At 42.2% G+C, this 24906-nt stretch overlaps 1 protein-coding gene across 2 annotated transcripts; it reads left to right on the forward strand.

The window, feature by feature from the left end:
* The first annotated feature begins 1934 nt into the window (after nucleotides 1-1934).
* Nucleotides 1935-23211, forward strand: FNDC4 (fibronectin type III domain containing 4). 2 transcript variants are annotated; one of them, XM_058162716.1, is made up of 6 exons: nucleotides 1935-2449; nucleotides 7152-7267; nucleotides 7553-7757; nucleotides 8311-8400; nucleotides 17633-17766; nucleotides 22998-23211. In XM_058162716.1, the coding sequence occupies exons 1-6, from the start codon at nucleotides 2371-2373 to the stop codon at nucleotides 23031-23033; spliced, it is 660 nt and encodes a 219-aa protein (XP_058018699.1). In that variant the 5' UTR covers nucleotides 1935-2370; the 3' UTR covers nucleotides 23034-23211. The 2 variants fall into 2 exon arrangements, with proteins under 2 accessions (XP_058018699.1, XP_058018700.1); XM_058162717.1 differs by lacking the exon at nucleotides 22998-23211 and adding an exon at nucleotides 21490-21527.
* Nucleotides 23212-24906: the final 1695 nt, after the last annotated feature.

Genomic DNA, 24906 nt, shown 5'->3' on the forward strand with positions numbered 1-24906 from the left:
TTGTAATAACGGCTTGGTGTATACAGTGTGTCAAGGTAACTGCTGGATTCTCACAGCATATTGAGTCATGAACTACCCAAACCCATTTCAGCTTAGTCTCATGATGAATCCATGATGTGAGAATCCAAATTATAGATAGCTGAGCTTCCTCTGACTCCTCAGCCACGCCAGGCCGTTATTTCTTAATGACGTCTCTGCACCAGCTTGCTAATATAACTATTTTTTGTTGTTGTCAGCAGAGGGCGCAATATACCCAAAATTACTGTTTTTCCAACAAAGTAGAATTGATCAAGAGAGAGAATGAAAATGATTTGAGCAACTAGCAGGCAGGCAGGCAGGAAAAATGTAGAACTGTTACCATGTGAACCGCCCTGAGTCCTTCGGGAGAAGGGCAGTATAAAAATTAAATTATTATTATTATTATTGTTGTTGTTGTTGTTGTTGTTGTTGTTGTTGTTGTTGTTGTTATGTCAGTCTTTAGAGGGCAGAGCATTTTCTGTACTTCCAGTCAGCTGACCAACGAGATAAAGGATCATATCACTAAGCCACTTCTAGATTAATCATTGATGGTTTGAAAAACACAGATCAGAAACCTGGACCTTTCAATGCCCCTTAAAGGAGGATTGGGCAACTGAGAAGACCTGTGGAAGCCAGACTAAATAAGACAATGGCTTTTAAATGTCTAATTTGTTTGTTTGTTTGTTTACTTACTTAATTTGCTTTAGCCTAATTATTAGTCTGGAATAACATCAGTTGCTGAAACTTCATTAGCAGCTCAATTGCCTCTAAGCAGGAAACAAACTGTACTGATGGAGACCTCAAAAGTCATGTAATAGTTTATATAGGTGGGGAAATGTATAAATGTATAATATCCAGGAGGATAACTGCTGGAGGTGTACTACATTCTGACAAGAAGCAAAAGTACATACACCACACCATCTTCACACAAATGTACTTATAAAATTTTGGAAAGATGTGTATATGTGTAGGCAACATCTTTTAAAAATAAAGTTGCTATAAAACGGGTATGGAAAGATATACAGTCATCAAATGTAACAAAGAACAGGATTCTTCAGTGAGAAGATTGTCGGAAGAGACAAATGTGTTTTCATGAAGCTTTTCACTTACAGTATCTGTCTTGAATTGTTAGGAAAACTTGTGTCAAATTATTTCATTATTGGATATAAATGCTTTCTCTGTTACAGTACTTTGCATGTTTTTCTTTTTGCTGATTTTATTTCTCAAATAATGCTATCTTACTTTATTTCTTTACATGTTTGTGTCTATGTATGTAATTGTTGTTGTTTTTAAATTCCTCTGTAGTTCTCTGCCATCTCAGAAAATCTAGTGTGAAATCAATAGAGAACATGTGTAGCTCAATGCAAGATCCTTGGGGCTTTCTGAGCTTGGTTGTTTACTTGCAGATGTTTCATAATCCAACTAGGTAACATGGTGTAAATCTTTGGTGTTAAACAAACCTGTGCCTTGCTTTCACAGTTTCCATGGACATCTCCCACTAGCTAATAACAGCTACAGAGAGGACAGAAGATGATGGTAGGGCATCAAGGTAAAGACAGACAGTCTGCCTTTTTTGCCCCCACCGGGCATCTTTGCCGTCCAGAGTGCATGTCTCAACAAGTGGGCCTCCCGTGACAGTTCTCTCATCTAAAACGTCGCTCAGGATTTCTCCCCATTTCCGACGCCTACTCCAGATGTGTCCTGCTGCAAAAAATACTCCAAGAACGCCTCGGGCATGATCTGCAGGGGTCTCCCTGCTCCATAGGCGGCGTCTTCCAGTGCAGCCCAGCCTAGCCCAGCCCTGCTTGCTCAGGGACTGGCTTCTGCCGCTTGGCACTCCCGCAGACTCAAACCAACCATTGTTCGCGGGGCGAAGGGCGGAGCGCCGGCGCGGGGCCAGGAGGAAGAGGGGGCGTCCAAAATGACAGTATTCAGCGGTTCATGACTTGGCGTGGCTGGCAGGAGCGGCGGGGTTGAGTGGACTCTGCCGCCGCTGCCTCCACAGATCTGGTAGCGGACTTGGGTTGCAACAGCAGCAGCAGCAGCAGCAATAGCAGCAACGCGGAGCTCCGCGGAGATTCCCGGCGGCTTTGGGCCCGTCTGATGGAGCCGCCAAGCGGCGGCGGAGCAGGTGGCGGTTCGGCGCCGACCTCCGGCGCCGCTTTTGACTGGGGGAGCGTGGCGCTCGTCCCTGCGGCGGACACTGCGGTTCCCTCCGCGCGTCCCTCGCCACCTTGAGCGCCCCGGAGACGGCCGTCAAGACCCCTTTGTAGCGGGGTGCTCCCGACGAACCCGAAGCCGCGCCGACACCCCGCCCGACTCGATGAGCAGCTGCTGCATCTGGCCGCGGTCATGGCTCCGATTCCCACGTACCTCAATCCGGCCGCCGTCCTGGTCCTGGTCAGCTGGGACCTGTGCCTTGTGCGCGCAAGTAAGTGTAGGGGACGGGGGTGGGGGTGGGGTGAAAGAATCTCCCCAGTGGATCCAGACCAAGATCCCCACCCTGAGATTCCACCCCACCCCACCCCACCCCACCCCATGGCCACCTTTTCCAAAGCTTCCTCTTTCGGCGCCCTTTCCGACCAGCCCACTTCTCGGTCACTAGCCTTGGTGCTGAACTAGGTCTCTTGTGCCTTCCTGCTTCAGGGGCCACCTATACAGGGATAGTGTGACTCTGGTTTAGGGAGACGGGCTAAGGCCTGTCGGCCTGCCCGTGCTTCTACCGTGGGATGGTGAGAGACAGCTGTGTCACTGGACAAAAGAACGAAGTCCCTTTGGGACAATTCAGTTGTGTGAGGTTTGGAAGCAAGAAAGACCCTCAACACTTGAGTTGTCTTGTTCTCTTCTCAGAACTTCCCTACACAACCCTTCCTTTTGCCCAACATCAAAATCCCAGCCAATTTCATTAGAATAAAAGCTTGACTCAAGGTTGTTGCCATTTGGCCTTGCTAGGTCTTCTCTGAGGTCCTCATCCAAGTGCTCTTGTTTTGCCAGCTGCAAAGTTTTTTTTTTAAGAAGTATGTATTTGGCACCTTGCAACAAACACCAAAGCCCATTCCCCCCATTCATTTCAATTCTTGAGTCACCCAAAGTAAGAGAACCTGGCACTTGATAGAAAGGAAACAATCATTTGCTCCACTCCACTAGCCTGAGCTCAAGGCCCACATGAATCACAACCTCACTCACATACACATACTGGTGATGACTAACTCACATTTTTTTTAGCCTTAGCTATATATGAAATGCTATTTGCTGCCTTTGAAAGGTGGGGATGGGGTCGGGTGAGGCAATCAGAAGTAAGTAACTAACTTAATAGCTCAGGCAGTGGAGAGAAAAAAATGTCTAAATGGTATATCAATGCATTCCCTCTATGTAGGGACACACAGGCTGAGGCCAAAGTTCTGGCTCTGTCAACAGATGGGTCATGCATAGTCTTTTATATCTCAGAGCAGCATTTGGCTTAAAGGGTGCCCACTCCCATTCAGACAAATAGATTCTGGAGTTTTTCTTCTTGATTGTTCTGTGCTCATTGCCAAATATATCTTCTTGACAGTGTTAACATTTTTATGAATGCAAAGAGAGTAGCACTATTCATATGGTTTTATAGCTTACAATAAACCACATGCAATCTGCTAGGAAACTATTGATTTTGGTTTTCTAGCATAGCCATGTGGAAGGAATTCACACACATTTAGAGAAAATTGCAAAGCTTCTACATTAGCAAAGCAATTATACCCCTGACTGCTGCCAGCAAAGAACCTAGTACAATTTTCAGGATTTCTGGTCCACCTTAACTGGCCAAAAATTCTGGAAGTTTTAGTAATACATATCTGGAGATCACAATGTTGCAGAAATAACTGCATTGGCAGTAAAAACCTAAGAAATCTAATTCCCAGTTATTTTGTAAATCATCATGTTGTAGAGATAACTACATTGTCAATAATAACGTAACAACTCCCAGGTATTAATTTTTTAATAGTTATATTCCTCTTTACATTTGGTGTCTTCAAATGCTTTCTATTTATAAAAATAGAGTTAAAAATGAGATATTTACAAGCCTTGCAAATTTGGCCAGCTAAGCCAGGGATTCAGTGAAGATGACCACATGGTGAGATTGAGAAATTCTGCTGGACAGGAGCAGGTAATTTAAATGATCAAGAAAGGCAGGTCTGTTGCTCAAGGAAGAATAGGACAAGGACCAGCAAAGGGACAAAGCCAGACAGAATAGTGATACAAATGGCTTCGTTAATGAAACGTGTGAAATATGAGAGTATAACAGAGTTCAAGTAACAGAGCTAATGGGTGTGTTGCCCCATTTGTCAGAAAATCAGCAACAGATAATAAAGTGAAAACAGATGATGCAGAAAATGTGCTACAGGCCAAATTTGCAAGGTTCTTGGTGTTAGTATATTTCCATTAGGAGGTCTGGAAAGGATTCAAACTAAGAAGCAAATGAAAAGAGGCATTTGTAACCAAAGTATTGGATCTCTCTCTCACACACACAACACACACACAAGCAGTGTGAAGCCTTTATATAGTTTCCTCCCAAGCATTTCCTTCCTTAGCTTTCACTTCTCTCAGTCTAAAGAATGTTGACCTGTGCTGCGCTTGGTTACTCTTTCTGTCTTTCCAAGCAAAAGAATTAGAGAACAAAATGAATATATCACAAAAAGCAGCTAGAAACATTTTGATCTTTGGAATTCAATGATTCAAAGGATAAAATTTTGAAGGATACTCTTAAAAGGACTGTTCTAATTCAGGGTTCAAATCAAACAGATACTCAGGCTCCCCTCCACCAATCTATTCACATTTAGCTTTTCAAACTGATACTGAACAATGTGGTTACTAAGCACATTCAATGCTCATCATTTTTTATGAATTTAGAATTTAGGAAGGAAGAATTTTACCAGTTCTATCCATTTCTGCTCTCAAGAGGCAATGTTCTTGCTTAGCTTCTATGTTTCTAAATGTTCATCATATTAATCTACTGTTAAAGGGATATATTTAAATAATGTGACTTGCTTTTAAAGAAAAAAATTGTGCTGTTAAATGTATATCCTGGATTTTAAAGTCACAAAGCAGCCTTCCTTGTAACAAAATAAACCTGTTCCACTGAGGATCTGCCCTCTGGAACGATCTCTCCCACCATCAACCCAAATAGGCTTTAAAAAAAGGTTTAAAACTCAGGTTTTCCCTTGGCGTTGGGGCCAGGTTGATTGGAGATATTGCTGGAAAGGTGTAATGTATCGTGTGGGTTCCTGATAACCTATTCATTGCAGGGGAGGTTTTACCTACATTTGTTTGGCTTCTTGTACATTGCCCATAACTACAGTTGTCCAAGTTGACCAGCCATATAAAACCCCTTAAAAAATAAAAAATGTAACTTAAAAAACAAAAACAAAACACCCACAAAAGATGGAAATCCATTCCATCAGGTTTTGCCTCTCCCTCAGAAGTTCCTTCATGGGCTTTGGCAGAGGGAACTTCCGTTACTTTGCTTTTAAGGCAGTTTGACCAGACTTTGCTTCTTCTCGTCTCCAAACTCCATCTGCCTTTGACCAAGAGGTGGCAGAGGAAGAGATACAATTCGTTGGGACGTTAAGAACGGGTAATTTGCGTGTTTTTTGTAAGCCTCATAGAAGCCTTTCTGGCAGAAGGGTAGAAAAAGAAATGTGTCAAATAAACAGAAACTACATGTTCAGTATGACGATATTAAATGCAATACTATTTACTGATGTTCATAATAAATTCCCATCACTGCTATTTCCAGGTGGGCAATACTTCTGGAACTCAGCTTCACACCTGCTCAAATGGCAGAAACTCCTGAGGATGCCTGGGTGAGAGGCATCTAATAAAGGCATCTATGTTCTCCCTGGAAACAAGGGAGGGGCACCTTCCTCTGTCCTGGATTGGCTAGTGAAGAAAGCCTCAAAGAGAGCTGGGAAGGGTACAGACATTCACCAGTAGCCACACTTCAGGTTCTCAAGGTCAGCAGTGCCATGTCCTGAGAAGCTTAGCATTCCTTCAGTGAAGAAAAACCTCCTTGCCCTTTGGCTTAGCCATGCATCTTTTTCATCTGAAAAGAGGGGAGAGAAGGAACAGCCACCCAAGCCCAGGGAAGGCTGTTGGTACAAGTTGGCTGCCAGCACTGCTGCATCCCTGGCTGGCACACCATAGGCTGCTGCCAGCCTCCCATTAGCAAATTAACACTTGCCGGAGAAGAGAGTTGACCCCACCTCTGTCCTTGGCCTGGCAGGCTTGCACTGGGCTGCTATGGGCTCCTAGCCAGGCTGATGGCTCTTGGCCATGTACAGAAAAGCTGAATACCATGAATATCAAGTAACTTTGATTGGAGCCAGATGGGTGGGATCTTTAAAAACTTTCCTTAAAGCAGGGGGGTCTCCAACCTTGGCAACATTAAGACTTGTGGACTCCCAGAATTTTTTTGAAAGTTGAAGTCCACAAGTCTTAAAGTTACCAAGGTTGAAGCTGGCTGAGGAATTCTGGGAGTTGAAGTCCACAAGTCTTAAAGTTGCCAAGGTTGGAGACCCTTGCCTTAAAGAACAATGAGGCCGGGCCTTACTTCTGGATCAGTTCAAGAAGGCTGTGTTTGCACATCTTGCTGAAATTGGCTAGTGGTAGCCTTGGTTAGGCTTTTTTGTGGCTTATTGTGTTGTGCAAACCCACCCTGTTTCATTACTTTATAATTCTGCAAATCTAGAAACTGGGTTAATTCAATAACCAGGTTAAAGATGCTGCGTGGAGTTGCATGGGGCAGAAAGGAAATTGTGTCTCTGCTCAGACTGCAGCATTCTGAAGTTAAGTTGACCCGTGGTGGTGCAGTGGTTAGAGTGCAGTACTGCAGGCTACTTCTGCTGACTGCCAGCTGCCTGCAATTTGGCAGTTCAAATCTCACCAGGCTCAAGACTGACTCAACCTTCCATCCTTCTGAGGTTGGTAAAAAGAGGACCCAGATTGTTGGGGGCAATATGCTGACTCTGTAAACTGCTTAGAGTGGGCTGTAAAGCACTGTAAAGCGGCATATAAGTCTATGTGCTATTGCTATTAATTATAAGCCATAGAAGAGAGCAGCTGGTAAGGGTTCTTCACTGATAACTTTCTTGATCCCATAGATCGGCCCCCATCACCTGTCAACGTGACTGTCACACAGCTCAAGGCAAACTCAGCCACAGTCTCCTGGGATGTGCCAGAAGGAGACGTCGTAATCGGCTATGCTATTTCACAACAGGTGAGCTTGCGTTGAGGCACTCCCAGAAGAAAGCCTTTCATTCCTCAGGGGACCAAGTAGCATGAAACCTTTACACCCCAACCCAGCCAGGATCTCCCACTTCTAACTCCTCTATGGGCTATCACTTCCTTCTGTTCAGATGCATCCCTCCCAGATTAGGACTAAACAGTCCCTTAAAGTAGCAGTCTCCTTAAGCCGCCTGGTGGAAGTAGGCAAGGTGAGCCTGAGGGCTTGTCCCACAGCCTGGCTGGCTTCCAGCTCTAACAACCTTCCTGGTTCTGGCAGCGACAAGATGGGCAAATGCAACGATTCATCCGGGAGGTGAACACCACAAACAGGGCCTGTGTACTCTGGGATCTGGCAGAGGATGCAGACTACATCATCCAGGTCCAGAGCATTGGCCTCCACGGAGAGAGTCAGGCTAGCAAGAGAGTCCATTTTCGCACGTTAAAGCAAAGCGACCGACTTCCATCCAACAGCTCAAACCAAGGTAAGCAAGACCCTTTTGTTAATTAGTTTGGTGTCATCAACCCAGGCTTTACTCATTATAAACAACTATCTGCCGTATCAAACTTAGTCCTGCAACACCTCCTATCTTTTCCAAGGCTATTTTAGTAATTCCTTTGATCCCATCTGTCCACTTTATCTATTGTCTTCTCCATTTTCTGCTTGCTTCAACTTGCTTATCATTTTTATGTCAATCATTAACCATTTGCTAAAGTTGGCCATGTGGCTTCGAGAAGGCCAGTCTCTGCATTGGATTCTCTCATCCCAATGAGAAACAAAGCCCAGCAATGTCAGGCCCCTCCCCTCCATCAGCAACCTTGTAATGTTCTCCTTATCAGTCCCCAGTTGCATATCCATAATTCTTACAAGCCAAAGGATAGTTAGTGAAGATGGTCTTTGCTAGCTCCCTGTCACTCAAGAGAGCCCGACCTGCTCTAAATGTGAAAAAAAGCAACCATGGAGGTGCTAAGGAATTCTGGTCTTGCTTAGTAACATGAATGGTCCCCTTGCCAAGTTCCAGCCTTATGTTTCTACAGGAGACATCACAATGGAGGGGCTGGACAAAGAGCGGCAGCTGCAGACCGGGGAGATTATTATCATTGTGGTTGTGCTGCTTATGTGGGCAGGTGAGTTCTTTTGGGATAATAATAATAATAATAATAATAATAATAATAATAATAATAATAATAATAATAATAATAATAATAATAATAATAATAATAATAATAATAATTTAATTTGTATACCGCCCTTCTCCCGAAGGACTCAGGGCGGTGAACAACCAAATAAAATACAAAAAACAAACACATACAATATTAAGAACAACCTTTAAAAAACTTATTCAATTGGTCAAAAATTAAAATACAATTACACCCTATAAAATTACAGAAATTTAAAACCCGTTAAATCAAATTAAAATTTTAAAAATCAAGCCAGTCCAGCAATACGAAATAAATAGGTTTTAAGTTTGCGGCGAAAGGTCCTAAGGTCCTAATTGTCGAAGTCCAGGGGGAAGCTCGTTCCACAGGGTAGGAGCCCCCACAGAGAAGGCCCTTCCTCTGGGGGCCGCCAGTCGACATTGTTTGGCTGACGGCACCCTAAGGAGTCCCTCTCTGTGGGAATGCACCGGTCGTTGGGAGATAGAAGACGGCAGTAGACAGTCCCGTAGGTATCCCAGTCCTAAGCCATGGAGCGCTTTGAAGGTGGTAACCAATACCTTGAAACGTACCCGGAAGACAACAGGTAGCCAGTGCAGTCTGCGCAGGATAGGGGTTACATGGAAGCTCCGAACTGCTCCCTCAATAACCTGCACAGCCGCATTCTGGACTAGCTGGAGTCTCCGAGTGCTCTTCAAGGGGAGCCCCATGTAGAGAGCATTGCAATAGTCCAAGCGAGAAGTAACGAGAGCATGAGTGACCGTGCATAGGGCATCCCGGTCCAGGAAGGGACGCAACTGGCGGATCAGGCGAACCTGATAGAAAGCTCTCCTGGAGACGGTCGTCAAATGCTCTTCAAAGGACAACCGCCCATCCAGGAGCATGCCCAAGTTGCGCAGCCTCTCCTTCGGGGCCAATGACTCGCCCCCAACAGACAGCCGCATCTGCAGCTGACTGTACCGGGGTGCCAGCATCCACAGCCACTCCGTCTTGGAGGGATTAAGCTTGAGCCTGTTCTCTGGATTTAAGCAGATCGTGGCTGGAAGTCAAGTGTTTACTTGGCATGCACAAAAAAGTTGCTTTTCTACAGTATGTCTTTCGGATTGGCTATTACTTTGGTCCATGGCTATTGGAGCAGGAACAAATGTCTTCTACAAGTTCCTCCTGATGGCAAATGTTTGCAAAATTATGAAGATATTTGATCTTCAGTACAGGTAGACCTTAAATTATGACTAAAATTGAGCCCAAATTTCTATTGCTAAGCAAGACAGTTGTTAAGTGAGCTTTGCCCCATTTTATGACCTTTCTTGCCACAGTTGTTAAGTGAACAACTTGCAGTTGTTAAGCTAGTAACACGGTTGTTAAGTGAATCTGGCTTCCCCACTGACTTTCCTTGTCAGAAGGTTGCAGAAGGTGATCGATCACATGACCCCAGGGGACTGCAACCATCATAAATACATGCCAAGCATCTGAGTTTTGATCATGTGGCCACGGGGGTGCTGCAACTGTCGTGTGAAAAACAATCATAAGTCACATTTTTTCATTGCTATTGTAGTTTCAAATGGCTATTAAGTGAATGGTTGTAAGTTGAGGACTAACCGTATCAACATTTGATATCTCATGAATTTTGCTCAACCTGCCAACGTTCCACATTTATTGTTGGTATGAGTTCTGGCCCATCAGATACTCATGGTCACATTTACTAAGGTATGTTACTATGACATTCCTTAGAAACTTTAGATCAAAGATATCCAAAGGCTTAGATCAGTGGTTCTCAACCTTTATAGTGCTGCCTTTAATACAATTCGCCACGATGCGGTGACCCCAACCGTAAAATTATTTTCGTTTTGAATTTATCGCGCCTGAAGCCGTATTGGCTAGCGATCTGAACTGCTTGTGATGGCCTTGAGGACGGAGGCATTAAAGCGGAGACTCCTCCCCTATTAAGTTTATCACGCCTGAAGCCAGATTAGGCTAGCGATTGGGAGTGACTGCAGCTGGCTTGAGAGGGAGACATCAGAGCAAAGATTTCTCTCTTTTTTAATTCATCGTGCCTGAAGCCAAATTCGGCTAGTGATTTGAAGAGCCTGCAGCTGGCATGTGGAGTCAACCATTGGAGCACGATTCTTTGACTCGCAAGTATACTTCCCATATTTCCGATGGTCTTAGGCGACCCCTGGCAAATCGTCATTTGACCCCCAATGGGGTCCCGACCCACAGGTTGAGAACCGCTGGCTTAGATTATTCAGAACACACTGAGAAAAATTATCGCAACTATTAGATGCATTTGATCAATTTAGATGCTAAACTTAGAAATATAGAACCCATTATTAAAGCACAGAAAACAAAAAGGAGTAGCTGATTTTCTGTTAAATAATGAGTTCTCATTATTGTGTTCTATACAAGGGGTCTCCAACCTTGGCAACTTTAAGCCTGGAGGACTTCAACTCCCAGAAAGCTGGCTGGAAAATTCTGGGAGTTGAAGTCCTCCAGGCTTAAAGTTGCCAAGGTTGGAGACCCCTGTTCTATACAAATTCCAGCTTTTTTGTAGATTTAATTCTATGTCATAATATAGAACAGTGGATGATATTGTTCATGTGTGTCCTTGTGTGTGTGAGAGAGAATGAGAATGAGAGGCTTAGACGTGCAAACCAAATCTGCTCAGTTAATTTGTGGTTTAATGTATTGTGCAAAACCCAGGAAAAATGGGTAAATTCAGATAAGGACATTGACACAGTTATTATTATTATTATTTATTGAATTTTTATACCACTCTTCTCCCGAAGGACGAAGTTGATAAGGAATGCTTTTCCAGGCTGACTACACTGCTTTAATTCAGTGCATTTGTTTTCAAGGAGTATCGTTGAATTGAGTATCGTTCAAGAATCTGTTTTGATTGTGTATATTGTGGGTTTTATTTTTGGCTGTACACCGCCCTGAGTCCTTCGGGAGAAGGGCGGTATAAAAATCTAATAAAATAAAATAAATAAAATAAATAAATAAATATTTTTCCATAAAATTTTTAGATTACTTTATGGAAATTTTTTCCATAAAATTTTTAGATTAGTACTTAGTTTGCAAATTAAGTAATCTGAATTCTTGAAGCATCTCTGTGTTTCTTCTGTTTTGCCTTAGTTGCTTAATTTCCCCCCAAACTGTCAGATCCTATTTGAAGAGCATGTTTGTTCTTTTCTCTCTAGCATGTGGTTCTTGAACGGCTTTTTGCATATTTTTACCCTTATTTATCGCATTAGCCATTCTTATATATAATTCTCTGTGTATGAACAATGCTTTTACCAGTCATGTTCAAACATTATTTAATGTTTATCTGACTTTTACTAAACATTGCAAATGTTATTTTTATAGCAAATCATTATATTTGCATTTTGAAAGCAAGTGGGTAATTGAAAGAAACACTGTTGAATCTTGGAAATTGCAAGTGAATCCCCAGATCCATCTTCTGTTATTTCTGCATGCTTTTCATATTATTTCTGCACACTTTCGTGCCTGTTCAGTACTTGCATCCTTGTTCCAAACATTAATCCACTGTTTACATTTGTATTACACATCCTTTACATGGGTAAATTACTATCGAGATAGCCATTAGCAACTCTGTCCAGTACAATGCTTTGTGTCCTGATTTCTTGTGATTGCATCCACATCACAATAGGCCTTATTTGGCTTCCCCAGTTTTGAAGGGTGACATTTTCCTGTGTCGCCAAATTCATTCTCTGCAGACACTGAGTATTCAAAGCAGAGGTGGGTTTCAGCAGGTTCTGACCAGTTCTGGAGAACCAGTAGCAGAAATTTTGAGTAGTTCGGAGAACTGGTAGTAAAAATTATGACTGGCCTCGCCCCCATCTATTCTCTGCCTTCCAAGTCCCAGCTGATCGGGAGGGAATGGGGATTTTACAGCAGGGGTAGTCAACTTTTTTATACCTACCGCCCACTTTTGTATCTCTGTTAGTAGTAAAATTTTCTAACCGCCCAGCGGTTCCACAGTAATGGTGATTTATAAAGTAGGTTTGGGGAAGGGTGTGCCAGCTACCAGCTCTGCTAGTCTGTTACAGCTGGGTGGTGTGGGGGGAGATGCGCAAGCTATTCTGAGATGAGGCTCTTTTGTTTGCGGTCGCACTATAGCGCCATTTAGTTTCACTTACGTAACGTGAACTAAACTTATGCACGGGCGATACAAATAGTATATTTTCAGAAATTTAAATTGTCTCGGGGAATTTTATGAAAACCTAATGAAAATGTTTTTAAATAATGCTATGAAATTTTTTTTAAAAGTCAATTAAATTTTAAAAAGGGAAAGTGCTTCAGTATCGGACAAAACCCCTAACTGCCCACCATGGAAGTTGGAACGCCCATTAGTGGGTGGTAGGAACCAGGTTGACTACCACTGTTTTACAGTATCCTTCTCCTGCCATGCACACCAAGCCACATCCACAAGCCATGCCACGCCCACCAAGCCACGCCCACAGAACCGGTAGTAAAAAAATTTGAAACCCACCACTGTTAGGCATGTTTTTTAGGCCGGGCGCATGCGCGGAAGGCACACAAGTGAGCAAAGCGCATGCGTGGAAGGCTGTGCACATGCACATGTGCTCACGCTTGCGAACCGGTAGGGAAAGTGAATACCACCCCTGAGTCAAAGGCTGGCTTCTTCTGATAAGTCTGTATCTTTCTCCCTCCCACCCTCTCTTCCACCAATTGTGTTTCTGAATCCTCTCCCCACCCTTAAAGTCCAATACAATTGGCTATTCTTCCCTGTTAATTGACAGAGGAAGGGCCTCTATTCAGAACTTTCATTTTAGAATATTGTAGATAATGGATTAGCCACTCTTGGAATCAAATGCTGTAATAACTAGTGGTTCACTGTGATCCAATAAATATTAATGGGGAGTAGATGATTGGATACTGTTGTGGAAGCCTCCGCTTCTGAAGAAAACCAGCTTCTATTTTTCTGACCATTTATCTGACGCCAAAGGAAAGGGGCCCTTTCAGCTGTGATCGGTGTCCACAGCTTAGAAATGGTCAGTTCATAAGTCATTTAATTTCTGGAGATGTTAATATTTATTATAAAAAGAATGGAAGCCAGAATAGAAATGAAAGCAATGTATTCTTTTCTTCAGTTGTAAACTCTGCAAATGTAAGGTTAAACAAACATTTCTAAATTAATCCAAACCCAGATATTTTTTTCCTTGTCCGAACAGAAATATAGCACAGGCAGTCCTTGACTTACAACCATTAGCCAATTGACTGTCTGAAGTTTCAATGGCACCAGTGGTAGAATTCAAATTTTTTTACTACCGGTTCTGTGGGCTTGAGTTGGTGGGCATGGCAGGGGAAGGATACTGCAAAATCTCCATTCCCTCCCCACTCCAGGGGAAGGATACTGCAAAATCTCCATTCCCACCCCACTCCAGGGGAAGGATACTGCAAAATCCCCATTCCCACCCCACTCCAGAGGAATGATACTGCAAAATCTCCATTCCCACCCCACTCCAGGGGAAGGATATTGCAAAATCTCCATTTCTACCCCACTCTCCATTCCCACCCCAGCCAGAGGTGGCATTTGCCGGTTTGCCAAACTGCTCAAAATTTCCGCTACTGATTCTCCAGAATCTGTCAGAACCTGCTGAATAGCAGCCCTGAATGGCACTGAGAAAAGTGACATATGGCCGTTTTCACATGACTGTTGCAGCATCCCATGGTCATGTGACCAAAATGAGGACCCAGATTGTTGGGGGCAATAAGTTGACTTTGTATATAAATATACAAATAGGATGAAGACTATTGCTAACATAGTGTAAGCCGCCCTGAGTCTTCGGAGAAGGGCGGGATATAAATGCAAATAAAAAAAAAAAATTCATCCGCTTAGCAACTGGCATGTACTTATGACAGTTGCAGTGTCCTGTGGTCATGTGAACCTCTTTTGTGTCCTTCTGACAAGCAAAGTCAATGGGGAAGCCAGATTCATTTAACAACTGTATTATTAACTTAACTGCAACGATTCACTTATGAAATAAAATGGGGAAAAACTCACTTAACAACTGTACTGTTTAGCAACAGAAAATTTGGGCTCAATTCTGGTCATAAGCCGAGGACTAGCTGTAGGCAGATCATGTTTCTAACTTACAGTACTGCACTCTAAAAGCTTCTTTGTTCTTTAAGATGTCATCAACTCATTTCCCAGGTCACAGAGGCCGGGCAAGAGAAAAGCTAAGCTAAAGGTTTTGAACTCATAACTTGGTAATGCATAATGGAAATAAAATTAATACGAATGATAATTCCCCATCTCCTTATTCAAGACCATGCCAATTTTTTACGCTCCAAGATTCTCTTTAAATGAGAAGCTAAACAATTCTCAAGGGCTATAGAAGCAGATGGATTTTATTCTTCTAAAACATTTTCAGTTTAAACAGAGAGGAAACAGATATGGGATGGGGGAAGGTATTTCTTTATCCCCATTCAATTTCTGTTTTCACATCATTCACCTGCTGCTCCATTATAATCAGTGGTGGGATTCAAATAATTTAGCAACCAGTTCTCTGCCTTAATGATTTCTTCCAACAACCAGTTCACCAAACTGCTCAGAAAGATAACAACTGGTTCTCCCAAAGTGGTGCGAACTGGCTGAATCCTACCACTGGTTATAATGCTTGGGTACTTGCCCCTTGAAAGACTAGTTTGGCTCTATGTAAAACAGGGGATGAAGACTGGGATTTGCAGAGTCAAGGTTTGTGTTTCTCTCTGCCCATTTCTAAATAATTATTACAGGATTTTTTTAAAATCACAATCACTAACCTCTACATTTCTGTCTAAAAAAAACCTTAAGTTCATAAGCAGTTTTATAAACGTATTATTTAATCACTTATAATTATATTGTCTGGTATGGGATAAATGAAAGTTCTAGGGAATTAATTATTAGGTTTTGCTGTCTCTATGACACTGTTCTATCGATGAATAGATGAATACCCTGGATGGCATGATTGTACCTACTCTTGATTGGCAACCTTTAATAGAAAAAAACATGTGAACTCTCAAGAGCTTTCACCATTTCAAATTCCTCACCTGAGACAGGTTCAAGTGTCCATGTAGATGTCTTTCCACATCACACTAAGCCATACTTAACATTGGCTTTGAACATCTAGAGAACCTGGCCAAAGTAGTTGGGACATGTTGGTTGGGAATGTTAATAAACCAGGGTTAAAATCATAATTCAATGTAATACATGAATCCAGCTACTGTTTGGCTAACATTTCCTCCTCTTCACTACATGACTGCACCATTTGTCCCCCGCTCCAAGCATTCTTAACGAAGTGTACACACACACAAACATTTGGAGATGAAAGAATTACTCCAAAATGGGAGCATGTATTGTGTGTGTGTGTATGTGTGTGTGTGTGTGTGTGAGAGAGAGAGAGAGAGAGAGAGAGAGAGAAACAGACAGACAGAGACAGACACAAAGAACCAGAGAGACACTAAAATATTTTAAATGAAAGAGCATAACTTTTCAAATGAAGAGAATGCTGGATCCAGCTATTTTGGGAAATTATCGTCCAGTCTCCAACCTTCGCTTTGTGGCGAAGGTTGTAGAGAGTGTGGTTGCATGGCAGCTTCCCCAGTACCTGGATGAAGCCGTCTATCTAGACCCGTTCCAGTCCGGCTTCCGGTCCGGACATAGTACAGAGACAGCTTTGGTCGCATTGGTGGATGACCTCTGGAGGGCCAGGGATAGGGGTTGTTCCTCTGCCCTGGTCCTATTAGATCTCTCAGCGGCTTTCGATACCATCGACCATGGTATCTTGCTGCACCGGTTGGAGGGCTTGGGAGTGGGAGGCACCGTTTATCGATGGTTCTCCTCCTATCTCTCCGACCGGTCGCAGACGGGGTTGACAGGGGGGCAGAGGTTGACTGCGAGGTGCCTTACTTGTGGGGTGCCTCAGGGGTCGATTCTCTCGCCCCTCCTGTTCAACATCTATATGAAGCCGCTGGGTGAGGTCATCAGTGGTTTCGGGGTGAGTTATCATCTGTACGCTGACGATACGCAGCTGTACTTTTCCACCCCGGACCACCCCAACGAAGCTGTCGAAGTGCTATCCCAGTGTCTGGAAGCCGTACGGGTCTGGATGGGGAGAAACAGACTCAAGCTCAATCCCTCCAAGATGGAGTGGCTGTGGATGCCGGCACCCCGGTACAGTCAGCTGCAGCCGCAGCTGACTGTAGGGGGCGAGTTATTGGCCCCGATGGAAAGGGTGCGCAACTTGGGTGTCCTCTTGGATAGACGGCTGTCGTTTGACAATCATTTGGCGGCCGTCTCCAAGAGGGCCTTTTACCAAGTATGCTTGGTTCGCCAGTTGCACCCCTTCCTTGACCGGGATGCCTTATGCACGGTCACTCATGCTCTTGTCACTTCCCGTTTGGATTATTGCAATGCTCTCTATATGGGGCTGCCCTTGAAGTGCACCCGGAGGCTGCAGCTAGTCCAGAATGCAGCTGCGTGGGTAATAGTGGGAGCAACTCGTTGCTCCCATGTAACACCACTCCTGCGCAGTTTGCACTGGCTCCCTGTGGTCTTTCGGGTGCGCTTTAAGATTTTGGTTACCACCTTTAAAGTGCTCCATGGCTTAGGGCCCGGGTACTTATGGGACTGCCTGCTGTTACCTTATGCCTCCCACCGACCCGTACGTTCACACAGAGAGGGCCTTCTCAGGGTGCCGTCCGCCAAACAATGTCGGCTGGCGGCCCCCAGGGGCAGGGCCTACTCTGTCGGAGCGCCTACGCCCTGGAACGAACTTCCCCCTGGTTTACGTCAAGTGCCTGATCTTCGGACTTTTTGCCGTGAGCTGAAAACACACCTATTTATTCAAGCGGGACTGGCTTAAAAGTTTTATTAAATTTTAATTGGGGTTATTTATATTTTAAGGTTTGTTAAATTGTTTTAAATTTCGGCCACCCTGTAATATGTTTTGTTTTAATCTTGTTTTAATGTGTATATTGTGGATTTTTATTTGGCTGTACACCGCCCTGAATCCTTCGAATACAATAAATAATAAAATAAATAAATAAATTTAAGTTTCCCATGTTCATCTTTCCTTTCTTCCTTTCTTCTTTTCTTCCTTTCTTCTTTTCTTCCTTCCTTCTTTCCTTCCTTCTTTCCTTCCTTCCCTCCCTCCCTTCTGCCTTCCTTCCTCAGCTGTGATCGCACTCTTCTGCAAGCAATATGATATCATTAAGGACAATGATTCCAACAATAATAAAGAGAAGACCAAGCCTTCCTCAGAACATAGCACTCCAGAACGGCCCACAGGGGGACTACTACGTAGCAAGGTAAATATTGTTACTGGGCAAAGGAGGGGTGAGTGATCTCATTTCAGATGGGCTGAAACTGGCTGGGAGAGGATTCACAAGCACACTGGACCATGAAGAGGACCTGTGACACAAGGTGAAAGGCTTTGCTAGAGGTACCAGCATCATTCTTTACTACAATTATTATATGCCACATTCTCAATCCTCACTTAAGCTATAATGCAGCTTTTTCCCCTACTTAGGATGTAATATGAACCTTATTGTATAAAGGATACAAAGTTTTAAAGTTTAACATTTATTACCTGTCAATTAAATCTGTATAGCCACCCATCTCACAAAAAGTGTCTATCTATGCCAATTCAAAATCAACTGCCAATTGGTGCCTAGAATTTTAAAGAATATAATAATGATAATAAATAACAACATGCTCTCAGAGCTGTTAGAATACCATCATGGCAATATATTGAACAGAAGTAGACATCCAGTAAGAAATGAGGGAACGAAGTCACTCCATCTTTCTATGATTTGCAAGTAATTGGGCTACATGTAGCAACCCAATATTATCAGACTCTATTTTGTAAATTTAGGATTTGTGTTTCAAACTCAGCAGCAGGAAGCACTGTCGTGTTCTGCCTTTTGAAGTCAGGCATATGAGTCCATTTTTGAAAGACAAAGTTGCTGCAGTCAGCTTCATAATAAATAAAATCCACAAAAATATTGGACAGCCATTTGTCCAGGATTCAATAAGATCTCTTGCCTTGGGCAGAGGGTTGGACTAGAAGACCTCCAAGGTCCCTCTGCTTCTATAATTCTATGAAATTAACAAGAAAAATTATGCTACCCAGTATGGTACATATACTTTGTACAAATGACCTGGTAGATAAAATAGATCATTTTGTTCATTAGAGTTATAGTCAACCTTTCCACCAGTATTTACAGATTGCATATGTCATTTCTTCAAATAAAGGTAGGCTGAAAGGAAAAAATGGCTCAAAATCCCCTAGTGAATTTTTATGGCTCAAGGTGACACTAAGTTGAACTCAAGTTTTCCTATTCCTGTTCAATAACATAATTATTTTTTCCATACCAAGCCCTGATTGTCACATTCTTTTTCAAACGCTAAGGAAGTCAGAAACTACGGTAAATACTTGAAAGCGTTTTACTCGTATTGAAAAAGTAGTTCTAAATCTTATATAAAAGTATTAAAATGTAAATATCTGGTTATGTGAAATGAAAGAGGTATTTTAACATCAAATGGAGATCTGTCAGTAAACAAAATAGGTTATTGAAAGAATATCAAGGTACATATGTATATGAGAATGAGAAAGAGAACACAATGGTTAATGGTCTCATACATTAAAAATGAATTTGAAAATTTTAAATCCCAGGGAAAAATAACTTTGAATGGGCATCCCACCATTAGAAGAAGTGTTAGCCTAACCTTGATTCGTAAAACAATCACAAGGGAGAAAATTAGTGCAACAATTTAACTCTCTGATGAGCTTAATTTCAATACGAAGAAATGCTGTATCTAGGAAATGTTTTTCTGAAATGAAGACAAAATGATTGCACTCTGCCTTTTGGCAGAGAAATTTGGGCCTTTGTAGGAGAAATATCTAATCTGAGACTAATGCATACAAAGAGAATTTTGTTCCTTTTCCCCATTCTCTGACATAGAAAACAATTTTTAAGAAGTTCGTTCAATTATTGTTGAGAATCAGCATACATATTTAATATATTATGATTGACTGCAATCAACCCGATGTTTAGATTAGGTTTGGCATTTTTGTCCATCTACTGGGTCCTTTCCACAGATTTGGGATAAGCAGATGGTTAATAATATTAAAAGTGCTGTCACGGGAACCAAGTAAATCTGCCTTTGCAATTGACTGATGGTGATTTTGTTCAAGTAGTACCCCAGATGTTTTGGAATTGCACCAAAGGCGCCTATTACTATTGGCACTACCTTTGTTTTCTTTTGCAATAGTCATTCTAGTACTACCTTTATATCAGGGGTGAAATGCTCCCGGTTTGGACCGGATTGCCCGATCCAGTAGCAATGGTGGCGGGTGGTTGAGAGAACCGATAGCAAAAATTCGGCTGAAAAAATGTTTTTAAAAGTAAAAAAAAATCCTCTGATGATCGTGCAGCTCAGCTGGGATCATCAGAGGCTTTTCAAAGCATTTTTTCTACAACCTCTTCGGCCGAAGAGGCTGTAAAAATGCTTTTAAAGGGTTCTGGTGATCAGGCAATTAAGCTGGGATCGTCAGAACCCTTTAAAAGCATTTTTTCTACAACCTTGTTGGCTGAAGAGGATTTAAAAAATGCTTTTAAAGGGTTCTGGTGATCAGGCAACTCAGCTGGGATTGTCAGAACCTTTTCAAAGCATTTTTTCTACAACCTCTTCGGCCGAAGAGGTTGTAAAAATAATGCTTTAAAAAGGCTCCTCTGGTGATCCCAGCTGAGTTGCCTGATCATCAGAGGCTTTTAAAAGCATTTTTTTACAGCCTCTTTGGCTGAAGAGGTTGTAAAAAAATGTTTTAAAATGTTTTTTATTTTTTTAAAAGTTGGCCACGTCCACCCAGTCACATTACCACCACCACCCATCAAGCCATGCCCACAGAACTGGTAGTAGCAAATTTTACATTTCACCCCTCCTTTATACGTCTTATGATATTTATCTGTGTTTTCTCCAATTCTTTCTGTTCTACGGTATTATTTTTCAGTTGGAAATATGGTATGATATGTTGTAGGATGTTGCCTAAAAATGAACTGTCGGAAAACTTATATGGTTAAATATTATAAAATATGCTGGTCTATAGAGTTAAAAAAAAAGAATATGTTATCAGAGTAATCTACCGAAATACAGGAAATGGTGTTATATCAAGGCAGACTGTTACGTTGCCATTGTAGTTATAAACAACTGAACGGGCACTTCTCAGCTTGGATGAGTCCTCCAGTCATTGAGCAACTTCCATCGGCCCAGTCCACTGTGCCCAGTAATAATAATGGGTGGTAAGAGTTGCTCTGATATGAAATGGAATAGCTGAAACAACTGGAGAATGGGAAGAGATTTAAAGTAAGAGGAAAGCATGATTCTTAGTGTAAACAAGGCAAGCATTTGTTTAGTTCTAAGGGAATGTAATAAAGGCTTTTCAGAAAAGATGAATTTTGAGATGAAATTTGAAAACAGGAAGGTAACATTTCCAAACCAATACGGAGTGAGGGAGAAAGATTGAAATCTCTCCTCAACCAGCAAGTTTCTGGAGTGATTATCCAAACAGCTCCCACAGACTGACAGTAGCAGTATGATGGAGGAACAGATTAAAAAAAATGTCAGTTGTAAATAATTTACAAGTTTCCCTCCCCATCTTGAAGAAGTATTTGACTGATCGTTATACTGTAACGTTAAAATCACAATTTAATTAATTAATTTTACCACTATCCAAAAAGAAATTTATACTTTACTCAGTTGCATTCTTTCGTTACCTTCTTAAATCCTGGAAAAAAGAAGGAAAGAATCTTTTCAATATAGCTCTAGAGAGAAAAGGATAGCGAGATGGATACGTACATGTACCAATGGAAGATACGAGAATGTATTATAGGAAGAAGTGGCAAAGGATAGGGAAAAAAATAAAGCTACTAAGGAAACACTCTTTTTAACATTGCAGGATGAGAATGTACTCATAGAGTGGAAAAACTGTTATTCTTTTCTTATCTATTCTTCTTCTTAATTCTATCAAGATTGCCTGAAGAGAATCAAGAACCTCCAGTATAGGAGAATAAAGGATAAGTTTTTGCTGGCACATGCTTTGCCTCGTATTTATACCTGTGGCCCATTTTCAGCCTTTCAGGTTAAGATAGACTCTTACCCATACTTTTATACAGTCTTGAAATTTGTGCAGTCACTTTCCATTATTATCACTTTCCATTATCATTAGTTTTGTATTATCATATATTATCTATTATATCATCTATCATTATCTTTACCTTATTTTACCCTGTGTTATTCTATTATTTGAATGCTTTGAAATGGTGCAATCATTTTGCATCGGCCCAGAGAATATAAGCTATTGGATGGTGAATAAAATAGCGTGAGAGAGAGACTGGATCATATGAAGAGCCTTTTGTCCTGCATTCTGTTGCCAGAGCAGCCAGGCATATATATGAAACTGATAGCAGAATATGAGGACAAGCAAACACTCTCTCCCACCCATTTGAGTATACTGCTTCCCAAACTGGTTAGTTAGGCATAATCACTGGCAGCCATAGTTTAACATCCATGAAATACATATATAAAATCAATTTTATAAGTAATCCAGGTTGGTAACAAATTGGTTCATACTTGTTTGAAAATTCCATGTTTTCATTTAGTATCTAATTAGTTAAGATATTCATTGAACTGGGCTTGACTTCCGCTGGATATAGACAGAAGCATTCTATATCTCAACTTGCTTTTAGTAATAGCATGCACATGATCCAGGCACAACATTGCAGCAAGCTACAGTCATATGATCGCTATTTAAAACCTTCCCTATCAGCTTTTCACAAGTAAAGTCAATGGGGAAGCTGGCAGGGAAGGTCATATTGCTCCTATAAGTCACTCCCACCACTTTTTCTCCCAAGGACACCCACTATGGAGTACAAGATCCCAGCGATTCTCTGCCTGCCCACACTCTGTAGCAGCCCCTGGCAGCCAACCTGTATCTGTAGGGCCTGGCTGTGGCCTCCACTAGCCCACCAATGCTCAGATATGCCCACCTACAGCCCTTGCCAGTCCACCCATGCTTCGCAGTGTCCAGCTACGGCATCCCCTCCATGATCCTTAGTGTCTGTCCATGGTACCCCTTTGAGATACATGCAACCCCTCCATGCACCTTGCTTGAGACTCCCACCTTTTCCCACTTAGTAACCAAAGGTTATGATGGCAACCAGGACTGCCAGGATTGCTGTTACCAAGCCATGAGGTCCCGTGTCATTGAGGTTTATGACCGCATCACTTAGCGATGGAAATTCTTGCTCCAATTGCCATTGTAACTGAAGGACTCCTACAATAAGAGTTTAGGTGGCTTTGACCCTTTGACAGTCTCTCTTCATTCAAAACTCTTCTCTTGTTGAGCACAACAGAGGAACAGAATCAAAGAAATCAAATGGAACAGAAAGGGAATAGAAAATAGAAGTTTAGAGGACAATCAGTTACAACTGCACTTTTTAAAAAAACTTATTGGAATAAACATCTCTCTCTCATACAGAAGAAATCACCATCTATCAATATCATTGAAGTATAGCTGTTGCCATACAGGCTCGAAGCACTCCAGAAGGCTGCTGGAACATTGCTGGGCTCTGGGTCTGGCTCTTCACCTGCATGCAAAGAATTAAAGCTTCTTGCCCTGAAGGAGGGATCTGCATGGAGCCAGCTGCCAAGACAAGGTGCATGTAGAAGCTGGCCTCTAAACTAACCTCTCGTCCTGAAGTTGTAACAGAAACAAGCCTGGGCCACAAGGAACAGCCAGCTGCAAAGCCTTCAAACCAGCAGCAGGAAGCACCATGAAGTGCTAACCTAGGAACAGACTTGAGTGAAGACTTCCTTCCGGCTGACGTGGGAAGCAGCGTTATACTGGGCCACATTTTCCTTCAATCCTGAATGAGAACCTAAAGCATGGCCTGCAGTCCTACAAACCCAGGCTCCATGTCTCCAGCAAGTGGCAGAGAAACGAACTGCATCTTGAAACGAATGACTGGTACAAGGAACCCAAAGGTTTTCAACCTGTCAAGTAGTCTGCTTTCATCAAGGAGTGGACTATAGACTGTACTTACTTATATCCCATACCAACCATTAGTGAGAACTTAATTCCAGAGCCTATTGGGAAAATATCATGTTACTCTGAAGAGCAGTAGAAGGAAGCAGCATCATTGTGAGCTTCTAGAGCAGAGATCTTCAAACTTGGCAGCTTTAAAATTTGTGGACTTCAACTCCCAGAATTTTCCAGCCAGCATAGTTGGCTGGAGAATTCTGGGAGTTGAAGTCCACAAATCTTAAAGCTGCCATGTTTGGGGACCCCTGTTCTAGAGTTACTTTCTCTACTATCAGAATTGCCCTAAGCTGCTATCAATTCTTTGTAAAGTCTTTTTGCTTCTGTAATCTCCCTTGTTCCAACACCCCTTCTGCCATCAATGTGCCAAACACCCCCAAATCTATACCCCAGTTGAGAAGGCTATTCCCTATTCCTGTCCCTCTATCCCTCACCAGAGCCACAAAGGCAGTAGCTGAAAGAATGTCATCTTACATACTAGTGGGAGAGCCACATTTATACAACTTTCTCACCAGCCAGCATTTCCTATCTGTAACAAGCTCTTAGTTAATGCCAGCTAATGGAGAATTAGATCTCATTCCCAAAACCAAGACTGAAACCAGGAAGCAGCCACATGAATCACCAGTGGCACAGAAATACCAGCAGCATCCATTGTCTTCCAAGAATCCTAGCCTTTCCTCAGCTATGAGTATTGTGCTCTAGAGAGTAGAGCAAGGCATGATTGCATAGTCCACCAGAAGAACTACGGAGCCAGCACCCACTTATCCACGTGTTACTGACTGTAGGGTCAGGAAAATGTGCCATTCAGGTATTTTCCCATTAAAAAGGCTATCCTGGAACCTATGAAAAATGAGGCAGAATTACCTTCTCCACTGGTAAGAGTGCAAATTATCACTGCTAATGAATTTTCCGGGTAATGGTCATAGCTGAGTTGGAATTTGACATCATATCAACATTTATATTTGACAAAACTAAGACAGTTGCATTGCCATAATACCCAGAATGATCACACACTGCTTTTTATAGCATTGAAGCCATGGACATACTGTTATGCCCTTCAGTCATCTTTTTTGGCTACAAAACACTGAAAAAAAATTTCTAGTGAATTTAAAACCTAAGAAATAAAACTGTTGTTTACATAACAGACACCGAAAATAAGCAGCAACATTTCATCCCAATCATTTATACAAAGTCATATGATTAGTTTGTGGTTCACCAGAAGAGCAAACCCTCAAAAATGAAACTGAACCACAGTTTACTCAATCATGGGTGATCATATTCTTAGAATATATTTAATATAGATTCAAATAACTTTTATTTTCAAGAGGCAGGAGGAACTTTGGCTTTC

The sequence above is a fragment of the Ahaetulla prasina genome, chromosome 1 (assembly GCF_028640845.1).
Source record: "Ahaetulla prasina isolate Xishuangbanna chromosome 1, ASM2864084v1, whole genome shotgun sequence".
NCBI lineage: Eukaryota > Metazoa > Chordata > Lepidosauria > Squamata > Colubridae > Ahaetulla > Ahaetulla prasina.